The sequence below is a fragment of the Paroedura picta genome, chromosome 12 (genome assembly GCF_049243985.1).
Source record: "Paroedura picta isolate Pp20150507F chromosome 12, Ppicta_v3.0, whole genome shotgun sequence".
Taxonomy (NCBI): Eukaryota; Metazoa; Chordata; class Lepidosauria; order Squamata; family Gekkonidae; genus Paroedura; species Paroedura picta.
In genome coordinates, this window is record NC_135380.1 from 20,481,471 (window position 1) to 20,507,393 (window position 25,923).

Here is a 25,923-nt window from a genome sequence, read left to right on the forward strand (position 1 = left end):
GTAGTAATTGCAAGGGCTCAGCAAACCCCCCCCCCCCCCGAAATCAGGGCACATATGGATTTAGTTGTGTGTAACTTAGCACGAGCAGCTAGTGCTCAAGAGCAGGAGTACCCAGACTGCCCAACAAGGCTCTACTATGCACTTTCCAGACTTTGAAAGGCTCGCTCAAGTAAAGCAAAGCCCCATACTGCATTTGGGAGTTGGTCGCTCATGACTTGGGGCCGATCAGAAGTAAAGGAAAAGAACTGTTGCAGCTTGCTGTTGATTTAATGCAGTGATTCCCAAATTATTTTGGGTTGCCTCCCCGCTGGCTTCCAGGCCACATCCATTGTGTCCCCATACACATATACGAACAGACACCTCTTTCCTGGTGTTAGGTCTACTGGAAATTCAAAACACACTCTATTGCTTTTTTTTTTTTTTTTAGTCTGAAAATTATATAAGTTCTTCGTAAAAGTCATTTATTAAAACCATTTTGGGTGTCCGTTGGGGAGAAAGACAAATGAAGAAAGAAAGAGAGATAAAGAGAGAGAAGCAAGCCATGGAAAATCCCAAGGTCAGGAGCAAGCAGGAGAAGGCTTTTCCAGCGTACTAAAGATGGAGATATTTGGGGAAGGGTTGCCAACCCTGGGTTAAGAAATTCCTGGAGATCTGAGCTAGAGCCTAGGAAGGATGGAGCCTGAAGAGGGGAAGGAGCTCAGGAGGAATATGATCCTATCCAGCCCTCCTTCTGAAGCTACCGTTTTCTTCAGGAAGCTAAGCAGGGTTGGCCCTGGTCTGCAGTGAGATGGGAGACCTCCAAGGAAGCCCAGGGTTGCTACTACCCAGAGGGAGGGAGCAGCAAGTCACCTTGGAACATCTCCTGGTAGGACAACACAGCCACCGCAGAAAGAGTTAGACTGCTGCCCCCCCTACTGCCCCCAAATTTCTCACCGCCCCTCTGGATCTTTCCAGTGCCCCAGGGAAGGCATGAAACCCCCTAGTTTAATTAAACCTCCCTGAGCCTCAGGGGAGGGTGGTATATAAATGCAATTATTAAATAAATAAATAACATTTCTATCCCACCTTATTGCTTCCAACTCAAGGCTATTAAGGATGCAGCAACAAAGTTGCAAGGACACAAAATATACCAGTGCAATTAGAAAGATTAAGAAACAGTTAAAACAAGGTAAATTAATCATAGAATCATAGAGTTGGAAGGGGCCATACAGGCCATCCAGTCCAATCCCCTGCTCAATGCAGGACCAGTCTAAAGCATCCAGGATAAGTATCTATCCAGCTGCTGCTTAAAGACTGCCGGTGACGGGGTGCTCACTACCTCCTTAGGCAATTGATGCCACCGCTGACTGTACCATTCTACACATAGTTTAAAGCCATTACTGTGGGTCCTGTCCTAGCCAACAAGAACCACTCCCTGCCCTCCTCTGAGAACCTTAAAGAGGACAATCATGTCCCCTGTCAACCTCCTCTTCTCTTTAAAAGCGGCTCTGCCTTTTGGTTTCCAAGCTAAAAAGATTGTAGCTGTCTTATGCCTTTGAAGACTTCTAGGTTATAGTGCTGTTGTTTTTTTTAAGTGTCTGTGGCTGGTCTAAGACCATAATAATAAAACTGAATTGAATTGTTTATTTATTTATATACTGATAACTGGCTTTTCTTTTAGGCCTCCCTACCCGGCTTATTCTCTTTAGCACTGCAGCGTACTCCAAATCTCAACAAATACAAACACACCATGCACAACATAATAAATTGCAAATCAAAAATATCATAAGATTCAGCATCAAACTTTTATAAAATTGCAAAACTGTGAAACATAACATTCATAACACTCCCAGGGTTGTGTATTGCCAAGTTGTAGGCTGTTAAACCTGGTATCTCTGGATCCTGGCTATGTCTAGAATAACCTAGGACATGAATATTATGAAATATCAAACATCTGTGCCAGGATATTGACTCTCACAAGAGGGGCTCTGCAACCAAAACACTAGATGGGAAATTATTTTTAGCCTTTTCACTGCTGAATCATACAGCCACGTTCAAGATTTTCTTCCAAATCTGCTGAGCGAATTTATGAGAGCTGATTGTTTTCCACGAGTCGCCACATTTGTTTGAAACACCTGACCTGATCATCCGCCATATGGCTGATCTCTTGGTTTTCGAGTGAGTGTTGCTTCATACCACACAGACTTCAAAGAAGCAATGCACCTAGCACTATCTCTTCTTATTCCTGTGTCATCAAAGGCAGTGGGTAGATGAAATTCCTAGTCTGGTTTTCACATCGCAAAAAGAAAGGTCCAAAATACAGTCGAGTCCAGGAAATTCAGTTGGAGGCTAACGGGTAGCCCACTCGTTCTGTGGTGTGTATACTTGGCATGTAAAACCACCCATTGCTGTGACTCGATTGTGAGACCCAAAAACAATGTGGGAGTTGAGCTGGCAACCTTAACTTAGCATATTTCCATCTGATACTGCTTTACACTAGATCCTTCCTGTCATTTTAACCTAGTATTTTTGTTGATTTAATAGACCCTCATGTTTCTGTTGAATAAACATGAATCCCCAATATATTCCATCTGTTCATTGCTGTCAGAATTATGAGATGGGTGGGACACCAAATCAAAGGGCCTCCCACTGCAGGCTGTATCTGATCATACAGAAAACTGCACAAAGAGAGTCGCTTATATGTTTTGCCAAGAAGATGAAACAAATTGATATCCGCACTTCTTTCATCTCAGCCATGGAGGAAGCTGTGGTTGAAATGATTCTCGTGTTACCACTGTTAAAAGAAGGAGCTTTGCCATTTCAAGCATCTGGCAAAAATATGTAAATTACAATTATTTAGGAGCTATTGTTGTCATGACTTTTTATAGGTCCCCCGTAGGGCAATGGGTAGGCAACTGGTTGAGTCTTTCTGTTCTCTACCGACAGTCTGTGACCACTGAAAGTCAATTGTGTATTCCTAAGGCAGGTTGTTGGCTATACAACGAAAGCACTTGATGACGGCAGCAATGACTTTCCTCTTTCATTGTGCTTACTGATGGTGAACACTTGTAAGCAATCCAGCATGCTCTAGAGCAGGGGTAGTCAACCTGTGGTCCTCCAGATGCCCATGGACTACAATTCCCATAAGTCCCTGCCAGCAAACACTGGCAGGGGCTCGTGGGAATTGTAGTCCGTGGACATCTGGAGGACCACAGGTTGATTACCCCTGCTCTAGAGGAAAGGAGGGCCAGAAGAAAGACAGATACTCACACCATAGCTCTCTGTCCTTTGGTTGACAGAATGAATTGGGCTCTGCCGCAAGGTCATGGACAGGAGCTGAAGTATCAAGGGACATTAAGAAGAACTAGGACAGCAGGAACTTACTAAAACCCTTGACATGTCTCCACTAGAAGCATTTTGAATTCTAAATGTAACATCTCAGCTGCATTGGTTGCCAGTTCTGGCCCAGATCAAGTTCAAGGTTTTGGTTTTAACCTTTAAGGCCATCTGCGGCTTGGGCCCTACCTGAAGGACTGCTTGTGTCCTTATGCCATCCACAGGGCTCTTCATTCTGTGGGTACCAATCTGTTATAGGTCTCTGCCCCCAGAGAAATATGCCTGGTCTCGAACCGGGCCTGGACTTGGTGGAACATGGTGGAATGAGCTCCTGAGAGAGCTGAGGACCCTGACCGAGCTATCAGCATTCCGTAGGGCCTGTAAGACGAAGCTCTTCTGCCAGGTTTTTGGTTGAGGACAGGTTCTTAAGGACACCGAGTTTCCCTCAGGCTCCACTGGGTCATTAAGCAGACCCCCCAGTGGTTGTTTGTGGAGGGGAGAAGGGAATTTTCACTATCTAGATGTTTTATGGGGGGTTGATTTTAGGAGAGGAGGTTTTATATTGGGGGTATGATTTTCTTGTAACCCGCCTTGAGCTTCAGAGTAAGGCAGGCTATAAATTGAATAATAAATAAATAAACCTCAGGCATGTTTGCTGGGAAGCAAGCTCCATTGACCTTAGTCAAAGTGAGTACTGACTACACATTATTAGGAACACCAAGCTGTAAAATAAGTTAGATTATGTAGCACTATAGAATGCCCAAAGCATGTCACTTCATTGATCCTCACAACAACCCTGTGAAGTTGGTCAGTATTAATATATATATATTAAGGCAGGTCTTGAGGGGGTCTAGGGTAAGATACTAGTAATGCCTTACCTAAAACCACCTTTTGACTTGGCCTCAGAGGCAGGATTTAAATCAAGGGCTTTCTGTTTCAGAGGTCAGGCTCTTATAGTCCTTATAATGCACTCATTTTAGAAACTCAGCAAAAATGTAGTCTAAAATATTTTTAATTGCATTTTTGCTTGGCTAACAAAGTAGAATTTGAGATACACAGATAATCAGATGAGGATGTTGTTCCTAAGATGCCTTTAAAAAACAGTGCAATTATTAGAATCATAGAATCATAGAACCATAGAGTTGGAAGGGGCCATACAGGCCATCTAGTCCAACCCCCTGCTCAACGCAGGATCAGCCCTAAGCATCCTAAAGTATCCAAGAAAAGTGTGTATCCAACCTTTGCTTGAAGACTGCCAGTCAGGGGGAGCTCACCACCTCCTTAGGCAGCCTATTCCACTGCTGAACTACTCTGACTGTGAAATTTTTTTTCCTGATATCTAGCCTATATCATTATACTTGTAGTTTAAATCCATTACTGCGTGTCCTCTCCTCTGCAGCCAACGGAAACAGCATCCTGCCCTCCTTCAAGTGACAACCTTTCAAATAATTAAAGAGGGCTATCATATCCCCTCTCAACCTCCTTTTCTCCAGGCTGAACATTCCCAAGTCCCTCAACCTATCTTCATAGGGCTTGGTCTCTTGGCCCCAGATCATCTTTGTCGCTCTCCTCTGTACCCTTTCAATTTTATCCACGTCCTTCTTGAAGTGAGGCCTCCAGAACTGCACACAGTACTCCAGGTGTAGTCTGACCAGTGCCGTATACAATGGGACTATGACGTGATTTTGATGTGATGCCCCTGTTGATACAGCCCAAAATGGCATTCGCCTTTTTTACCGCTGCATCACACTGCCTGCTCATGTTTAGTTTACAATCCACAAGTACCCCAAGGTCTCGTTCACACACAGTGTTACCTAGAAGCGTATCCCCCATCCAGTTGGCATGCTTTTCATTTTTCTGACCCAGATGCAGAACTTTACACTTATCTTTATTAAATTGCATCTTGTTCTCATTTGCCCATTTTTCCATTGTGTTCTGATCTCGTTGAACCCTGTTTCTATCTTCTGGAGTATTTGCCAGTCCTCCCAATGCTTTTGTGCATGTGTGTTCCTCACTATTGCTACAGGAGAGAAGTATCTAGTTGACTCCAGTTCTGGGGTGGCATGCAACAGATTTCCTTTACTTTTTAATCTGCAAGGGAGATATCACCATTCATCATCTATCATGTGGCACACAAATCAGACTCTATCCAGCCTAAGGCATTTTGGTGTTCTTGGCGAAACATGAAAATGATGTTCTGCCTGCAATCAGACTCTTGCTTATAGTGCTACTTCTTGTTTATATTATCTTACATGTTTCAGTGGACCACAAGACATGCCCCTGAGCAGCCCTGGGTCTGGTGGATTCTTTAAATGCTTCCCCCAGTTCTTGGAACACCATGCCATATCTGTGATCTTCCTTTCCCTCACAATTAAATTAGGCTTTCCACCCTTCCCTCTTCTGCAGGAAAAAAAATGTTCATTTCTAGCTGCCGCTACAAACAGGCGGTAGATGTAGCATTTCCTGAAGTTGCCTCCTTGAAATGCCATCTATATTACAAAACTGCAAAGCATTTCAGAATTTTCATAGATTACAGCAATTCCAGACAGTTTTTTCTTCTTGCTAGACTGGTCATTTGCTCCTTCTAGGACTCCTGTATAAAATAACAGCCTGTGTTCATACTTGGACAATTTTTCAGAAGTCTTGTCCTTCTCCTAGAACTTTTTCATCGTGACTTATTTTAATTGTCTCCAGCTGTAATCTGAATGACTAATTGTACTTGACAGGAAGCAAATGGGCTAGTATATTACTTTTTCATTGTAGTGGCTGTTTGTGCTAAATTTTGGGAAGACCAATGGCATCAGTGGAAAAAAAAACAAATACTTTGGTCTCCTGCTTTAGCTATTTTTCCTGGGTTTTTTGTCAAGGAAAATATTAGGGATGAAATGGCCCGATTTCCTGAAGAATCATCAAATCAAGATAAATTACAAGCCTTTTCTTGTGAACCAGAAGTAATGAACGACAATGATAATCCTGCTACATTTATTATTTACTTATCATATGGCAGAGCCACAAACAGGAAGCACAAAACATAAAATATGTAGTCAAGTAGGTACAATGGTTATGCAGACAGACTGGGCAATCCCCTTAAATACCAATAGCTAAATTTTCAATCCTAGTCATAAGATTTATTTCCACATTCTTTTTTTAAATGTAAGAAATGTGCCTTCATCAGTGTGGCCGACTTTGCGGTGTGGCCAATTCTCACATGTTGCCAATGTAAGGCAATATAGTTGCTTGTGGCCGAAACCTCCAGTTCTGTCTACATTCTCCTGTATTTGCAGCGGTGAAGCCTTGCCATGAACATTACATGTATCAGGATGAGCAGTAGACTGAGATGGATACATGAGCAACAGGCAGGTGTGCATGAGAGAGAAAGACCCAAGATACAGGGATACAAGACAGCGAAAGTGAGAGAGAGCTGAATGGAAAGGGAGAGATGGAGTCATTCTTCCATGGTCCCCTGGTTGAGTCGCTAAGGGTCAGCAAAAAAGGTTGCAGGTATTTGAATTAATGATCCAGAATACTGGCTTTGGTTTCTTAGAAGCAGTTAGTGCAGACATACCTGGAGTCCTTCTTTTTGGAGGCATTCTGATACCAAGAGGCTCAGTTTCTCTTTTGGAAAGGGGTGGTTAATTAATAACCCTTTGACACCAAACACTTTCACTGTAAAGAATGTTAACATGATTTCCTTGCAGTAGAGTACTATATTCCAGAGTAAGCTCCAATTTACAATTTATGGTATATATGTGTGTGTGTGTGTGTGTGTGACATCATCTCTTGCATTGAGTTATGCCCCTAAAATCCTGTTAATTTCAGTGGAATTTGGTAGCATATAATTGTGCAGAAGACTGTGCCCCTCGTGGCTTTTTCTAGATGTCATAGGCATTTGTGTCCTGCCAATTAAATTCCTCCTAAAATGTTTAGTTCATAGTGAGCGCATGGCGTCAAGCAAAAAATTGATATTATTCTTCTGAAGCCACCTTCCACAAAATGTAGATTGGATTTCTGAATAGCCGGCTTGGTGTGGTTTCCCTAAAGTGTCCAGTGTCCAGAAGAGGGCACTCAACTCTGGCCTGTGTCGGCGTTTAATTTGAATACTTTATTAAATCGGTGGGGAAAGAGAAAGAAGAAAGTGACACTAAGGGGATTTAAAGACAAAGAAATCTTTGCAGAATTACAGTGATTATCTTTGATAGGCCCTTGTCGCACAAGGGAGAAGTGTGAAGTTCTTTCTGGAGGGGGTGCATCTGTACAAGTTGATGTACATTACTTGGGTAATGTGAGCTGACATGCTCAGAAGCTAAAAGCAAAAGCAGGGAAATGAGAAGATGATGTGACACTGGTTGATAACAGAAGGGATGGGAAGATCCAGCCACTCTGCCCTCCCTGTGTTCTGCATCTCTTGCATGGGCTTGGCAATGCTGGGGGTCAACACCCCAAGTGACCATTGAATTATGGAAGGGATTGTCCTTGTTATCCGCGGAAGGTGTTCAGAAGCATGTCTGAAACAAGCTTTTGCCCCATCTGTTCGCAACAGTTGCTTTTGCTCATTTGCAGGTAGGTTGGGACACTACCGTATCACCTGTTCAGAGCTTTATTTACTATTTCCCCACACGCCCACCTGTTTCCAAGTCCCTGTCTGCAGTAGCAAAATGAGAAGGCCTTAGTGCCAAGTAATTCCTTTAAGAGAGAAGGGATGCGGTTGCTGTAGCCAGCGGATGGCATGGTTGCTATGGCCAAGTTAGTATTTATGTATCACCTAATATCCATAAGGTTCTTTGTACCATATAGAAGACTATATAAAAGTGGAAGGGTAGAGAGTGACCGAGGAAATAGGAGTCCGGTGAATGGGATATCCCCTAACTCACCTCTGTGTGGGCCTCCTACTTGTATAATAACAATAATACAAAGAGTTAGGCAGTGTACAAAAGTAACACACATTCTTTTTTGCCACTGGATTCATGGAAGTTTATGCTAGAATTAATTTTGTCCGTCTTTAAGATGCCACTGGAATCGTGTTTTACATTGGCGGTGCATTTGGTTTTAATTAATTCTGTTTCTTCCACAAATATTCAGCCTAGCCACACACAATAATTGCCTTTCCTGATGCCAGCTTCATCCTGATACCTTAGACCAGGCCTTTTCAACCTTTTGACCGTGGAGGAGCCCCTGAAATAATTTTTCAGATTTCAAGCAGCCCCAGAAGTGACATCAGTATCTGCACTTTTAGCCCTCCTTTTGCTTTCTCCTCCCACCTTTACTACCTCTCTGCCTCATGTAGGTTGGAAATAAGAGTAGGAATAGAAGACAGCTCAACCCCCAACCCCCATACCATGCCACTTCAGAGCTCCTGCAGACCCAATTCAGAGCTTCCAAGGACCCTTAGGTCGCCACGGATCCCTGGTTGCCTTAGACATTCATGCTCTCTTCTTTTGGTTCCTGACTGTCCAGTTTAGAGATTGAGGAATTTTAAAGGAAATACCCCTAGGTGTTAAGGAAGAAAGCGAGGAATCCCCAGAAAATTCTCTAAAGACAAGAATTGCCCAAACACACCATCTGGCTTCACCATAGGAGCTGACAGTTGGCGGGTCTCCTCTTCAAGTTGAGTATTTAGGAACATAATCAAAAGGACGCAGGACTTTTGTGTGTTTTTAATGGTGAAAAAGATTCCCGCCTACTGCCACGAGAACATCATTAATCTTTGCAGAAAAGCATCAGGACCCCTATCATCCCAAAGAATCCCAGTGATGAAGCTGATAAATTATAAAACAGGGACTCTGCTGAGACCAGGGCAAAGCAGAACTCTGATAGTGCGTGTCTGAGAGATACTCCATCAGTGGTTCAAGCCAACATCCACAATAATATACTGCTTGCAGGCTGTGTTCAGGATGGTGCTTGGCTTGATTCTTTTTCTGCCTGCCTAGGCTTGGATTGAAAGGTTGTTTGCAAAAATGCAATGGCAATGGGAACAGTAGACTTAATGGAAACATGGTGTATGGTAAATGGTTGGTGTAACATAAACAATGGGTTGCAACAGAATGGGTAACAGCACTCATTCATTCATTCGTTCGTTCATTCATTCATTCATTCATTCATTCATTCATTCGGCTTGCAGACCTCCCCTCCCAGGCAACAGTCTCAGGGCAGTTGACAAGAGCCCATATATACATGGGTTTAAAATTCAGTAAACAATTTAAAAAACAATTTAAAACTATACTCAATATGAAACTAAAACTAATTTCATATTTAAATTATGTTTTTGCTTTGAGTTTCAAATCCGGGCACCAGTCCTGTACCCCAGCTTCCCCCCCCCCCAGCCCTACTGTAGAAGGTAAGGATTGTAGTTTAATTCTGCTGTTGAATACAGCACTTTGATTTGGTAAACAAAAGAGAGAGCGAGGCGACAGCCATGGGTTTGGTACCAACATGTTCCCAGAGAGAGAGGAGACATAGGCTTGTCTAAAAGCAGCTAGCCCAGTGAAGAAGAACAGTTCCTGTGTCCATTAAAGCCTATGGGTACCCGGCACCTTCCCAGAAATTAAAAACGGAGCAGGTATACTACATCTCTTGCCCTTTGACAACCTGGCTATTGTTTATTCATTCCTTGCACACTATCCCCACGTGTCCTCCAGGGATCTCTGAGCGACACATGTGGGGTTCTCAGTAAGCCCTGTCCAGGCACTGAGCAGACCAGCCTTTGCTTGGCATCAGCAGATTTGCTGCCTGAAACGTCTTCTGATCACACCTTAGTAAAGCATCAATCTGTGGTTTGGCCAAGCAGTTTTCTCGGGAACATGGTTCACTGTCACCATCTGAGCACTGAAAATGCTAGCTATGGAAAGGGCAGATGTTCGCTGTACGTCTTCAGCTGCTCAGGCTGAAGCAAAGGCTCAGATAAAGGCAAAACAGTATGATATAATTCTGCAGGAAATGAGCTTCAGTCATGGGCCAAACGGAGCGTGAAGTCCCTCATTGTTCTGACGCTGGATGGATTTCAGCCCTTCTGACCTGCCATGGCTCACTCTTCCTCTCCTATTTCTTGATTGTTTTGGTGACTCACCAGCATCCAAGATTAGTGAATCAGCTGGCCATTTCATATCTAAGCAGCAACTTACATACTCACGAAGGGAGCTGAGAATCAGAGTCTCCTCTCGAAGGAAGGGTGGAGAAGAGGGGGCAAGAGTTCATTGGATTCCCATTCAGTCAGCAAGTGTGGGTCTGGCTCTCAAAAAAGGGAGGTTTGGCTCAGAGTCCTTTGTAGGATTTAAATATTCAAAAGAAATGATATGAAGTCTTGGGAAAGTCCATCATGTACTTACCATGGGTGCACATGGTAAAGTTTTCAAGCTCTCCCCCTCTGCTTTGATTTCATTTAATCTAAAAATGAATATATATTTATTCCGTTTATATACTGCCCCTCACTGTGACATCTCAGGTCAGTGTACATAGAAAGGGGAAGGTGCAGTGAAACATTTGAAACTTTTGCACAGATATGAACGAAAAAACATAAAACAGTCACTATAGGGAGCATCAATCAAAGTTTAGGAATATTGTATATTTAGGTAGTTACAACAGTCTAGAGAGGAAAACAGTAGTAGTTAGGGACATGTTGGGTATCAAAAGTTGCCTGGCAATGGTACCAGGTTGTAGAGAGGTTTGGCCTTACCTAAAAGTCTGATGGAAGTGCTCCATTTTGCAGGCCCTATGGAACTGTTTGAGTTCCAATACAACCTTGATTTCATTGGGGAGCTCAAATCCATCCATAAATGTGGACTGTGCAGCCAAAGCAGAAAAGATCTTGAACACTGGGGGTTCCATTGAACATCCTTATCCTTAGCCCATAATAATATTAAGTCGGTGTGCAAACAATGCACAGCCTACCCGATTGGCTCTCAGTGGAGGATATACCCCAATAGGGAGAGGGCACTTCCCCACTGAGGACCAGTTGGGGGCTCCCCTATCCTCCTACTCACCCTTCTCCTCCTGAGCAGACTGGAAGAAGAGCCCACTGATGGTAATTCTTCATGGCCGGAGGGCCTGCTGCAGTGCTGCTTCTCGCCCATCTGGGTGTTCTTCTGTCCCCCTCCTGGCCTCCAAGCAGCCAGGGGGAAGAGCTGGGCCTGCTGGTCTCCACCCTGTCCTCCAAAATATTCTGGGAGGACAGCTGGGCATCTTCCCTGCCTCCAAAGGGGGGGCGGAGAGTTGGGAGCCCACCCAACTGAAACTGGGAATGCATGGGAGAGGAAGAGTAGGCCTGCTCACAGGCCACTTGACGGCAAGTACAGCCTCTGCAGCGCCCCCCCCCCCCTCCGATAGCAAGTAAAGCCTCTACCGTGCTTAACCACTACACCAAAGTAATTTCCTGCTATCTCGCACACCCTCCTAAAGTATCTATTAAAACTCTGAGGTCTCCTACAGGTATCCCTCACCATTCCCCTTGGCATTCCTCCCAAGCAACCAAAGCAAAGGAGGTGCTGTTAGGGCTAGCGTTGCAGGACAAAGCAGCAGGCATGGCTAATGTTTGTCATCCTAACGAACCTGCAGAGCCACCATCCAGGTGCAAGGTGAATCCCTGTGATGCTGAGACTTGACTTGCTCCAAGCATGTCTGATCAAGTACAAACCTCCCATCACCTGTGCACACGCGCATGCACGCACATACACGTTTGGGTTGCTGCCAGACCTAGATCTTCACAGCTAGAGATTGCATTTTGAAGGCACTTTAGAGCCAAAGAAGGTTGCCTATCTTGGTCTTCATGTTTGCATGCATGGTTTCATCCTAACCTGGGTCTCCTATAGAAGCCCAGAAAGAACAAGAAGGATTTTATCCTCTTAATAAAGACTGTTTCAAGGAAGAGTAAGACTCATATGCATATAATCATATGCATATTTTTCTAGGGCCTACCTAGTATTGGGCTTGTGGCCACTATAAAGGGGGTCTTTTTAAGGATGCCCCTTAGATTGGGAACTTATTTTATTCCGACTAGGGACTAGGTGCTAGATTGGGGGTGGGAGGGTAGAAGAACTCTGCAGATTGCCTCTATCTCCCCCAAGGACTTGAAAAGGCTGCAGGCTGGCGACCCCCCGGCATGGAATTCACCAGTAGCGGCAGCTCTCATGCAGTAGGGATCTGCAGACTCTGAGCCTTGGAGGGAAGTGGAAGGAGGAGGGAGTGGTCAGGGGTGGGGGACAGTAGGTAGTTGGCTGGCCACTAGACAGACAGGCAAGCCGGTTGGAGAAGGAAGCACTCAGGGGCGGGACAGCCACCCTGAGTGGGTGTTAAGCACTGAATGGCACTTAAGCCATGAGACCAGCTCCTCCTCCTTAGACTTACTAGAAGTATTAAGTGGAACAGATTGTGCATCTTTGAGCAGTACTGATACCATAAGAAAAACCTGGCTAAATGTGGGTTTTAGCAGAAATATTAAGTGGAACAGATTCATGGGAACTAAGGCTCAGTCACCTGTAAGAAAGCTTTCCTTAAACATCTCTGTCCATTCAGGTCTTTTCTGAATAAGGAGTCTGCGTGGTTTTATGGTTTTGCTGATCAGGGTTTTAACCTTATCTGTTGATAAGTGCCTTTTAAAATTGCTTTGTTATTATTTTGTTAGAATACCCCTCCCCCAAAATAATAAATAAGGTTGAAGCAAGTTAAGAATTAACTCAGGACTCAGCAGCTATAAAATGTGTCCTCAGTACAGAGAAAAAATATTGAGCTTAAAGGAAAAATAAAAATACAGAGCCTGAATTATGCAAGCTCCATTTTGTTTCTGTGCATTTCATAAATGTAAGGCCTACAGAAATTCAACAAATGCACTGTTTTCTGGCATGTAAAGGAATGCTTGGGAACCTGTAGAACTTCTGCCTGGTATGCAGCTGCTCAAAAGCCAGACCATCCCCCCATCAGAAGAAAGATGGGACGGCATCCCCAAGAAATGAATGGAAATATCTTAAGACTTTCTACTGCGTCACTTTGCCTATGAGATGTTGTTATGAAATGAGAAAAACCATATCCTTCCTGCAATAACCCGGAAATGAAACCAATTATCTATCACGGGCCTCAGTAAAATGTGAACGGAGAAGTGCTTACTCGGTTGCTTAATACTCTGAATTGTCTGAACCACATTTTTCATATGATCCTGTGGAAAACTGTCCCACAGTATGGTTTGAGATGTATGATGCAGTGACCTTGCTGGAGCGAAATGGTTCTGGCTGTGACCAACACACAGATGGGAGACATTCTGTAAGGAGCCTCAACATATTCCTCCTCCTTTGCTATTGTCTTTTGAATACTGTGTAGGCTTGGTGAGTTTATCCCATTGCAAGTGGGTCATAATTTGAATCTCTGAATTCTGGCAAACCATATATGAAAAATGTTAGACAAAATGGTCTCCCGGCATCACACACACACACATGCACACACATTAAGAGGCCATGGTCTAACCACCATTACCTCATATGATCCAGGTGGGGGAATGATGCACAGAGATTAAATGACACGTAGAGATGGTGATAAGGGAGGCCAGGAATGCAATTCAGATCTCTAGAGCCCTCGCCCAAAGATCTAACCAAAAGAACAGCCAGCCTCTCCTGCAAATAATAATTGTTTTCTTCATCCTCTCTGTGTCATCTCATTGTAATCACCTCTTGGGAACCTTTGTTGAGGGCTAGGGAAAGAAAAACAAACAGTATAACTTCCAGCTCCTGGATTTAGCAGTGGCTTCTGGTATTTTCCCTCTATCCCTCTCCAACAGAGGAGACACTGGATTGTGTCCCTGAACTGGAAAATGGTTTAACCATTGCTGAACCTGTTATTGATTTAATTTATATACCATTCTTCCCTATAATGGGCTCAAGGTGGTTTACAACAATAAAAACACATCCACAATAAAATACAATAATAAAAATCCAATCCACTCTCCCCCCCCCCCCTTCACCCTCTTACCTCCCTCTGTCAGCTACCCAGACTGGAGATGGCATAAATAATAAATAGGTAGGGGGGAGGAGCCAGAAAAAGGAGGTGGAAGGAGGCCTGTAAAGCTTTGAACATCTTTGGCCTCAACCATAGGCCTGGTGGAAGAGGGCCATTTTACAGATCCTGTAGAACTTCAACAGCTCCATTTAGTTATGCATGTGTGTTCAAGTAGCACAGGCTTGCTTTTTGGCCAAGGCCTTGTGCAGCATTTATTATGTTACTTTTCTTCACCATCACTGAGTGTGATGCTCTCTTTCAATCTGGGCACACACATGTTGGAGGTTTTTCTAGCCGGAAGGAAGGAAAAACGGTAGAGAATTATGGTACTAGTTCCTTGTTAAGCCCCATAGGGGCACCCCAAAATTAGTCCATCTTAGATTTAACTCTGCAGTGGCCATGAACACCTACACCCGGTTCCAGATTCAGGCTGAAGATCCTTGTTTTTCATTTCTTAACCTAGAGGTGAGATTGGGCATGCAGAAGATACCACTCTGGAACAGACAAGAACTCAGCCAATCAAGAAGTTTAATAATTAACTAGAAGAAGAAGAAGAGTTGGTTCTTATATGCCGCTTTTCCCTACCCGAAGGAGGCTCAAAGCGGCTTACAGTTGCCTTCCCATTCTTCTCCCCACAACAGACACCCTATGGGGTGGGTGAGGCTGAGAGAGCCCTGATATCACTGCTCGGTCAGAACACTTTTATCAGCACCGTGGCGAGCCCAAGGTCACCCAGCTGGTTGCATGTGGGGGAGCGCAGAATCGAACCTGGCATGCCAGATTAGAAGTCCGCACTCCTAACCACTACACCAAACTGGCTCTCTAACTAATCAACTAGCCCAGATTTTATAGGGCAAGAGGATTCTTGTTGCCCTCAGTACTGGAAATTTACAGAACAAAAATTCTTCCTCAGTTGTTGTATGAAGCTCCAGTTTTGGGGTTTGGAAATTTACATCAGAAGTTATTCAAAATAAGTTTGCTTGCATGTTTTATTTTTTGTTTGTTTGTTTTATTACATTTCTATACCACCCTCCCTTGCAGCTCAGGGCAGTTTACAGTAAGGGTTCACAGCTCATAATCCGCTGTGACACTAGTATAATACAAGGAAGCACTAAACAATTACAACATGTATAACATACGCATACATGCATAGTAACTGTAATGTTATTAGCAGATCCTAATTCAAAGGCATGCGATATAGTTAGATCCTAATTGTCTTTGTTCTTAATATTGACTCTGACATTTATCCACTGTACAGACTTCTTTGTGTTGGTTTCCAACAGAAAACTGCGATTTCACATACGGTGGGGCTTTGCTTCCTGCTGTCTGATTTCCACAATTTCTCCAAAGGACACAGCCTCCATGATGCATGCATGCTAATGGCGCAACACAATTTAAATCGCTCTTAAAATTTAGTAACAGTGTTAATATTGTTATAAGTAACATTCTACCACGAAATAATTTTTAAAAATACTGGCACATTGGGGAATAGAATCTGGCAGAAAGAGTTGGGCATGCACACACGACATGGACAGCCCAAAATGGTGGCACAGTGCGGGAAGGGAAATGGATTCAGGATTTCTACACTCAAAGATGGCAAGTTGAGCCCTGAGGTAAAATTAAAGTTGCCGTAAATTGGCATTCGGAAAATGCAAGGTAAGATAGGAAAGACTTCATGTTTTTTCCTGGAGGGGCTGATTTTGGTGAGGAAATGATGTGATTGTTAGAGCGTTTAGGACCACTGATGTGGGGGTTTTCTCTACTGCAGAATGGTCCCAAGTCTATAAAGTTGCTGTTGGTTTTTGGTCGAAAATTCTCTTTTGTCAACCTTCGGGTTTCTTAACCTTGGTTTATGATGACATGGAAGCAACTTGCCCAGTGTGAGGAACCCCTGTTCTGAATATCTATGCCTTTAGAGCAGAGGTAGCCAAACTGTAGCTTTCCAGATGTCCATGAACTAAATTACTGGCCGGAGCTCATGGTAGTTGTAGTCTATGGACATCTGGAGGGCCACAGTTTGATCACCCCTGCTCCAGAGGACAGTGAATTCTGATGTCCTGATATTTATTTATCATTGCATAGCTCTTTTCAGCTCATCAAGTGTTTTGCATTTATTAAATCATCCATTGAGCTGCCAAATATTCTCGGTGTTGCTCCATAGTAGATTTCAAGGCTAGAGGTCAGATTCCTCAAATGGTGAGGGTGTTGGCAGAGTTTAAATATGCAAAGAGGAGCCAGGTATCAAGCTGTTTAAAAGAATAAAATAATTTTATTAAGAAGAAAAACAAAACTTGTATAGAAAGAATGTCTTAACTGTTCTGGGTTTTCATTCTGTCTGTTCTAGAAGCAAATAGAGTGTGAAGTGTGCTCAAAGGAACAGTAACAGAGCCAATCAGGACTTATTATTATTATTATTATTATTATTATTATTATTATTATTATTATTATTATTATTATTATTATTATTATTATTATTATTATTATTAAAATGTCTAGCCTGCCACTCCCAAAAAGGCTCATGGCGGGTTACAAAACGTTCATAAAATCCCCAATATAATTACCCCTAAAACAGTCCAAAAACTATATCATAAAATGCACAGCAATCCATACACAGAACCCAAGGTATACAGCGGTGAAAAAACAACAACTAAATCCCACTCGCTGTCACCTCTGGGGGTGGGCAGAGGCGTTGCTGATCTTACTCCGCCAATAGAGTAACCCAGGAGAGGGGTCTAGATCTTCCTTAGCGCATCGGCCTCAACCATACACCTGGCAGAAGAGCTCCCTCTTGCAGGCCCCGCAGAACGCCAAAAGCTCCCACAGGGCCCGTCGCTCTGGAGGAAATAGCAGGGAATTCCAAATATGCTAATTACATATTTCCCCCAATGCCCCCTATAGGATATCCTTCATATCATTTTGAATCATGCACACTACAGATCTTGCATATCCTAACACTGAGCATAGCAACTTTGCTTGCACAGAACACACAGGAATCCCCTCTTTTGAGTAATGACACAAAGATTAACTATTGTTGAGTTTGCAAATTACCATTCTACCTGCCTGGGTACAATACAGGTTAGCATTGCTAGAATTTCTAAAGTGGGATCACTTGCCCTTCTGTAGGAAATGGCTGCTTCAAAAAAACAACAACAACAACAACAACACAACGGTGAACCTCTTTGGGAAAGTAAATGCATTGCAAAAGGACTATTCTCCCAATCCGAGCAGCAGTTAAGTTCCATGACCGCACTTCCGTAGGGTTAACATGAAGTGGACGGTGTCACGGAGGAGACAGCTCTGTTTAGAACAGGGGCTTTTCTCCCTTGCACAGTAGCAAAACTGCAACGCACTGAACCTCCCCTTCCGTTCACTTCAGCACTGAGTCAAGAGGAACCCATTGGCAAATATGAGCTCACTCCTCGGCGGGTTCCTCCTTGACTGCGGCAGCAAACAGAAAGCACTTGAACTCAGCTGCATCTCACTTGTTCCAGTGCGGGACCTGCTGGCTGGGGGGCAACTGATGAAGCAAGCTCACTCTGCTCATTCTTTTGCAAGGATTGTTTTGTTGTGCTTATTAAACCCCTGAGATCTGAAAAGAGATCAGGCCAGTGGTCTTCCTGGCCCGGTGACTCTCACCCCATTGCGAGACAGCATGGGTGGGTCCAGGGAGACAAGAAAGGGATCATAACAGGTTTCAGGCTCTGACCAAAGTCAGTCCCCCAATCCAGGTTTGATCAGATTTCTTTTGTATGTTGTATGCAATAGAGGGGCCTGTTTGGGCTGCAGCTGCGGGCTTATCTGCCTGACATTTTTACAAAACAGACGAGCACTACTAAAATGGCAACCTCCTGCAACCACCACCACAACCACCACCAGGTTATCTAATACTGTTTAAAAGTTGTGGTTGTGCTGAACAACCTTGTGCAATCTTGGTAGTGGTTACTGGACTTCTGTACCCTGCAAGTGATTGTGCTGGGTGAGTTTACTCCTGACCTATTTCTGCGGGGAGAAAGACCGGAGCAGTCGGTCTGTGCAATATACCAGCGTTATAGCAGTGTTTCTTCCAGCACACACTTAAAATGTAGGCATCTTTAAAACTCCCATGTAGGATAGAGTTGCCAACTCTGGCCTAGGGAATTCTTGGGTATTTGGGGGCAGTGGTTGTAGAAGGAGGCGGATGGGGAAAGATTTCACCTGGAATCTATGGTACAGGATACAGTCTGCCCTCCAAACCTGCCATGAAATTCAGGGAAATTGATTTCTGTAGACGGGAGATTAGTTGCAATTCCCGGAGAACTCCAGGCCTTCAAAACTGTTCAAGGAGGATCATGTTAACCATCCCTTAAAAGCAATATTTTGTTATTATAGAGAGAAATCCCAGGTTCACCTACCTGCTCAGTCACTACAGTTGGGAATGAATGACTGCTTAGGTTTTTTTATGTTTTTAACCATCCTCAAAACAAGGTCTGCTCTCTTTTCATACCGTAAGAGAAGAGAAATCTATGACTGCCGGGACAAGGGCATTTTCTGTGTCCTTATAGAATGGGCTGCAATAGAAGTAAGGGCTGCCTCTTCTCCCTGTTGAGTCAGAAGGACGTCTCGGTGGGTGTTTCCCACCACATGTTCAGGGAAGCAGGACTTGATTTCACTTCCTGTTTCCTTCATGGTAGGAGCGGTGCCCTTGCCAGTCTTCTTCCTGCCTTGATAGGGAGTAGTAGGCAAGACTAACCTCTCTAGCTTAGATCTTGAGCAAATGTTGCTGAATTGTGTTAATGTTTTGATTTGTTGGGCCTTTGCTCAGTTTTAATTCACTTGTCTCATTGGAAACTTCTTTGAGCAATGAGGAAAAGCTGTATAGGAATCCGGTTAGTAAGTGAACTATCAAGGGAAAAGCTTTGCCCACACCAAAGATATGAATTTCATCCTGAGCATGATGTGTGGGCCTATTAGGGCTTTCTCCTTTGATCTGGCTCAAAAGAGGAGCTGTAGTGGCTGCCGGCAGAGGAACCATGTGGATGCTCTACCCGGAACCAATATGGAAAAGGGGTGGAGCTATGCACTGCATTCCCCACCCCCCTCTTTGCCCTCTAGAGCAGTGGTCCCCAACCTTTTTATCACTGGGGACCACTCAACGCTTGACAATTGTACTGAGGCCCGGTGGGGGGGGGTAGTTTACTCCTCTACTCTCAACCACTGCCCGAACGCTCTCTGACTCTGGTCGCTATGGTAATGTTTAAACATCCCTTCAAAATAAGATACAGACACGCCACCACAATGAACATAAGGAACATTTTATTTTCATGGAAATTTTAACTCATGACAATGACAAATCAATGGGAACCCTGAGCTTGTTTCTCTGCAACGAGATAGTCCCATCTGGGAGTGATGGGAGACAATGACACCCAAAGTGTGTTATAAAGGGCCGGGGGGGGGGGGGGGGAGAAGGCGTCCTTCGCGGCCCACCTCCAATTAGTCAATGGACCACATGTGGTCCGTGGCCCACAGGTTGGGGATCGCTACTCTAGAGGGATTTTTCTCTTTTCCAATCCTACCTGCTGCATAGCCTTATTGGGCTGGGAAGGGGGAAGGGGCCATTGTTTAATCGCAGAGGGGCCAGCAAGATTTTGGCCCCATGGGTGCTTTTGAGCTAGGGTTGCCCACTCTAGGCTGGGAAATCCTTGGAGACTTGGAGGGGTGGAGCCTCGGGAGGGCAAGGTTTGGCAAGAGGAGAGAAGACGACTAAGAGGTGATATGATAGCCATCTTCAAACACTTGAAAGATTGTCATATGGATGAAGCAGAGTTGTTTTCTGTTGCCCCAGAGGGTCGGACCAGAACCAATGGGTTAAAACTAATTCAAACGAATTTTCGGCTCAACATCCTGAAGAATGACAAAGCAGTTTCTCAGTGGAACAGGCTTCCTCAGGAGGTGGCGAGTTCTCCTTCTTTGGAAGTTTTTAAAGCAGAGGCTGGATAGCCATCTGACAGAAATGCTGATTTTATGAACTTGGGCAGATTATGAGTGGGTGGGCAGGTAGTTGTGAGTTCCTGCATTGTGCAGGGGGTTGGACTAGATGACCTGGAGATCCCTTCCAACTCTATGATTCTAGGAAGGATCTCAGCAGGGTATAGCTACACCAGGGCGCCATGTTTGGGAAAAGCAGCTTACAATTGCCTACCCTTCCTCTCCCCACAACAGTCACTCTTAAATGAGTCTGAGAGAGCTCTGAGAAGCTGTGATTGGTCCAAGGTCACCCAGCTGGCTGCATGTGGAGGAAGAGTGGGGAATGCAACCCAGTTATCCGGACTGGAGGCTGCTGCTCTCAACTACAACACCAATCTGACTACGAAACTCCTATCTCTGCAGTGACAGTCTAAAAGAACTCACCAGCAGTTGAAAAATACTGAGAAAGGAACTTTTCTGTTCCTTTTTATGGCAGCACTTCTGCTATAGCATGGGTACAGCATACCCTCTGGTTTCTGCTCAGCCCATAACTCACTGCTTGATGAGTCATGGCACAGCTCAGGACTGCAGGGTCAAGGCCCTGCTTCCCCTTCAGCTCAGCATTTTAATGTTTCAACAAAATTATATATATAGAATTATGTATATATTTAATTATGTTACTTATGTTGTCCACATTTCTCAGTGTAACCCAAGGCAGATTACATAGTGTCATCAGTTGGGACATGCAATAAGTAAGATAATACGATTTGGATTGCAGAAATCTGAAACCAATCAGAAACCTGAGGCAAAGCTGAAGCAAAGCACCGTTCTTAGTACAAAATGTTAAATTATGCAGAAATGACATATTAGGATTACAGCAAAAGATAGGATCTACATGCACATACACACACACATATATATATATGAACTGCGACAAGGGTTGAGACATGGCAGTGAAAGCTCAGTGCATCCGTAAGCATTTCACCAGACCACACAGAAATTTGTTGCTTCATTTCCACCCAGAAAAGTCAGAACAAACCACAACCTGGTCTTTAAAAACTAAGGAGGGTCAAGGGGAATGCAGTGGAATGCAACCATTTGGCAACTGAAATACAGATTCTCTGTTATAACTGAGCAAATGAATGAATATCGATGCCGGAGAAAACAGAAGCAGCAGGAGTGTGGCCTGATCAGTGCTTTAGAACAGGGGTAGTCAACCTGTGGTCCTCCAGATGTTCATGCACTACAATTCCCATGAGTCCCTGCCAGCATTTTCTGGCAGGGGCTCATGGAAATTGTAGCCTATGAACATCTGGAGGACCACAGGTTGACAACCTCTGCTTTAGAAGTATAGTTAAGCCACATGCTCCAACTGTCCCTATTCACCAGGGGCAGTTCCTATTTTGGGGTCCCTGTCCATGGTATGTTCTGTTCCTGTTTCATCCCTAGTCTTATCTTCTTGAACGTTTGTGAATATGGACTACTCCAGTTGTCATTCTATAGGGCTTAGTTCCTCCCATTGGGTTTCTAGAATTTAAATGAGTGAAAGGGGGATTGCATGTGCCTGTTATCCGCATCCAGGTAAATGTGAGCATGTGAACACTAGGGCACCGTTGCACACTGCAGCAGTTGTGATATGTTGAGGTTGGTTACCCATTGAAAGATGAGTTTTCTACCATTTTTTCCTAGCACTCAGAGAACAATTGCCAAGTTTATTTTGGGGGGGGGGGCCTTTAAACTAGTAGAGGACAGGATATTACAGAGCAAATGAGCACAGTATGCAGCAGGCAGAAGAGACCCTTGAAGCAATGTGTTTATAGTGCCTATGGGGAAAGGGGGCTGGTAGGAGAATAAAGCTATTTGAAGCACATCCCTGCTTTTACCTGGGGAAATGTTTTACGTTTTCCTGGGCTTCTCTTTAGCACAGTAAAGGATGAATAGAAAAGAGGGGCCAAAGAGCTAGCCTGTAAAGCATTAACATCAAGGGGTTAATCGCACTTCCTTGTTTCACAAAATCATTGATGGGAGGGGCCCCAAGGAGATCTGTCACTCTCCCCACAAGCGTGTACCACTGCGGGTGGCTGGGGATTTCCAGGAAGCCTTGGGGTGGGCTGGTGAGAAACAGTGAGAAGTTTGTCTTCAAAAGGCCATAAGGAGCAAATAGCATGTGTGAGCAAGTTAGATTTTAAGCAAAACAACACAACATATATTCTGAAAACTGAAATGTGTTTGATTCCAAAATTATGAACTCATCAAGTCTCTTGGCACTGAAATGAGCTCATGCCCATCCCCTTCTCTATTGTGCCAGCTGTGTTGCTTTCCAGCTTTGCTTTGTGAAATATCCCCATTGGCCTGAACATGGGTGAACATAGTTCTGGCAGAAGAACTGGTTTGCTGCACAGATCTCTGTGGGCACATCCGTACTACTAATTGATATCAATATAAAGGTAAAGGTATCCCCTGTGCAAGCACCGGGTCATGTCTGACCCTTGGGGTGACGCCCTCTAGCGTTTTTATGGCAGACTCAATACGGGGTGGTTTGCCAGTGCCTTCCCCAGTCATTACCGTTTACCCCCCAGCAAGCTGGGTACTCATTTTACTGACCTCGGAAGGATGGAAGGCTGAGTCAACCTTGAGCCGGCTGCTGGGATTGAACTCCCAGCCTCATGGGCAGAGCTTTCAGACTGCATGTCTGCTGCCTTACCACTCTGTGCCCCAAGAGGCTCTGATATCAGTATAGCTGTCAGGTTTCTAATTTTCTCTTATTGTACAGTCTATGTTTTATGTATTATTCATCTATTCATTTATTTTATTACATTTTGATACTTCCCTCCCTTGTGGCACAGGGCAGTTTATAGTTAAATTTGTAGAACAATGCAGAGAACACATTATTATAAACTTGTAATATTTCTAACTTGTGTCTGTGACTACCACCACCTCTTAGAAGATCTGGTCCCACTGCACCAAGACTCTGTTCTGACTTTGTAACACCCACTGCCATCCACTGGATGGTTTTATTTTCTCTTGAATTCAGCACAGCTGCCCAGGGGTTCTCCCAAAGAATCCCGGGGATTGTAATTTGGCAAAAATACGCTCAGAATTCTATCAGAGATCCTCAGTCCCAATGACAAACTACAGATTGATGGGGCACAGGAACAACAGTTAAAACAGTTCAGGGTTGCATCTTCACTGCTATTTTGATCTACTGTGGCTCTCAAACTGGAATGGTCTCCTTCAGAGCACCCACATGACATCCTCCAATTATCTGCTTTCAGTGGTTGCACCTGGTTTATTCCAATCCATCCCATCTGCACTTCTCTGTGATCGTACCTGAAAGAAGTTAATTTCTTCATTACATCCCTTTGGATATAATGTGTTGAGTTTATGAATCCAGTAGCTTCCCCTTGCTTTGGGGTGTGTATTCAGCAGGGCTTGCTCCCAGAAAAGTTACCTTAGTAGCTGAAATAGTGGGCCACAGCAGTCCAATGAGCCAGAATCTCAGTTGTTTTTCTTGCCCTCTTTATAGGTTCTTGGAACATGGAGCACTTTGTGGATCAGTTTCGGCTGGGAGCACCTGTGGCTTCAACCCTTTTCCTCACTAAACACTATGGAGACTAACCGTGGCAATGAAGTCCTCTGCTATGGAACTTTCTGGCTTGCATCCTTTCCCAGTAAAACGAGGAAATAATCCAGAGCAGCCTGTAGAATATCGCAGTAGACATGGGGGGAATGAAGCTCTTCCAAATCTACCATAGCAACCCTGCCAAAAATTCCACAAAAAGACCCATCAGCCGACAAGCCAGTAGAATGAAGAACACAAGCTGCCGTGGCAAAAAAAAATCAAAACCTTCTTTATTCCAGTGTAGGATGCCAAAACAAACCCCGGTATGCACTGCTCATTTTCAAGGAAAATACCTTCATTAGTGGCTATAATATTGGGGAAAATACAGCATCACTTTTGCAGTATACCAAACACTTTCTACGAGCTGCTCCTATCTTAAATTAAAGAATCCTCATATTGCTCGCCGTGATATTCTTTCCCCGATAGTTTTGCCTATAAGTGCAATGCATTTCATGAAAATCAGATCAAAATCATACAATAATTTTATAAATTGCTCAAAGTACGCATACTACTTTTAAATTCTCAAGTTGACCATAGGTTCATTCAGTAACAAAATGTTCAAAAGGGGGGGGGTCGCTAATTGGAATAAAGATTTTCCCTGCCAAAATTTCGAGCATGCCTATCTATTGATTCTAGCATATCCAAAACAATGGTACAGTTGAAAAGACTGAGGCTTCGTCAGGGCCTTGCCCTTGCTGTCCAGGAACCTCACAAGTGCTTTCAGGTTTCCGCTGGCACCAGACTGCCCATCTCTGCTCTCTCTCCGGGCACTTCACTTCCTCAGGTCCTTTCCCAGCAGAATGAACTGTAGCCCTTTTGATTTGTGTCTGCCTGTTTTCCTCCTTTAAATTAACACCCGCTATAAAAGGTAAAGGTAAAGGTATCCCCTGTGCAAACACCGGGTCATGTCTGACCCTTGGGGTGATGCCCTCCAGCGTTTTCATGGCAGACTCAATATGGGGTGGTTTGCCAGTGCCTTCCCCAGTCATTACCGTTTACCCCCCAGCAAGCTGGGTACTCATTTTACTGACCTCGGAAGGATGGAAGGCTGAGTCAACCTTGAGCCGACTGCTGGGATTGAACTCCCAGCCTCATGGGCAGAGCTTTCAGACTGCATGTCTGCTGCCTTACCACCCTGCGCCACAAGAGGCTCATATAACACCCGCTATAGACCTCAGCAATCCCCGTAAAAGAAAAAAAAAGACAACTCTAACTGCAGGGTTAGAAAATCAAGTCCTTCTTACCGACCCAGGCAGGATTACTCAGCATCACTGCAGCAATCAATACGTGTTTGTTTATTGTTTATCTAGGGAATTATTTTCAGCACGTTATTGCAAAGCCTTCAGGAAAGCATGCAGAAAGCCCTGGCAAGCAATAGATGCCCTAAGAGAGCACTAAGAGAGCACTTAAAACAGTAACGTCTCATAAAGGTTTATCCACTGTAAAGGGCCATGTCTCAGAGTTCAAAAAAGTTTCAGTGGCTTGCAGGATTTTAAAGGCCTTTGTCATTTCCTTCCAATAGAGCAGAGGGTCTCTAGGGACTGTCATAAGAAGGCATGTCACTGCCAGAAGAGTGAGTGGCCGGTATCCAATACAAGGCTATAGGGCTCTTTTGTAGCTTTCTGCCACACTTTTTACAAGAGGCCTTAGACTTCCAGGGACCACAGAAGTTTTCCAGCACTTGAATACTGTCTGGAACCACAAAACCGAGGCCAATTGCATCGTTTCTTCCCATCAGCTCATTGTCTTGGTTGGTCTGCCCGGCCTGTGTATGTTCTTATTCACATTAAAGGAACATGAGAAAATGCCACAAGGGAGTTGTACCTATGCAGCTAGAGGCTAGTGTGAATAGAGCCAAAGTCAGCTGGAGAGTCAAACTCCAGGTTTTGAGGCCCAAAGGAAGAGCCTGGCCAATAGGCAAGCATTTCCTCCCTGGCAGACGAAGAGCATGAGCCACTGCCTCAACTTTTGATGTAGCTTGCCTGTGAAAGGAGTAATTAGGTTGCCAACTCAGGGTAGAGAAATTCCTGGAAAGTTGGGAGTGGATTCTAGGTAGGATGGGGTTTCAG

At 44.2% G+C, this 25,923-nt stretch overlaps 1 protein-coding gene across 5 annotated transcripts in view; it reads left to right on the forward strand.

The window, feature by feature from the left end:
• PEBP4 (phosphatidylethanolamine binding protein 4) overlaps positions 1 to 24,475 on the forward strand; it is a 241,723-nt gene extending 217,248 nt beyond the window's left edge. For 3 of the 5 annotated variants that reach the window (XM_077306223.1, XM_077306219.1, XM_077306221.1), the window contains exon 7: positions 23,759 to 24,474. In XM_077306223.1, coding sequence (XP_077162338.1) covers positions 23,759 to 23,850 — 92 coding nt within the window. In that variant the 3' untranslated portion in view covers positions 23,851 to 24,474. Of the gene's footprint in view, positions 1 to 23,758 lie in introns of all 5 variants that reach the window. The other 2 variants (XM_077306218.1, XM_077306222.1) reach the window with 2 other exon arrangements.
• The last annotated feature ends 1,448 nt before the right edge of the window (positions 24,476 to 25,923 follow it).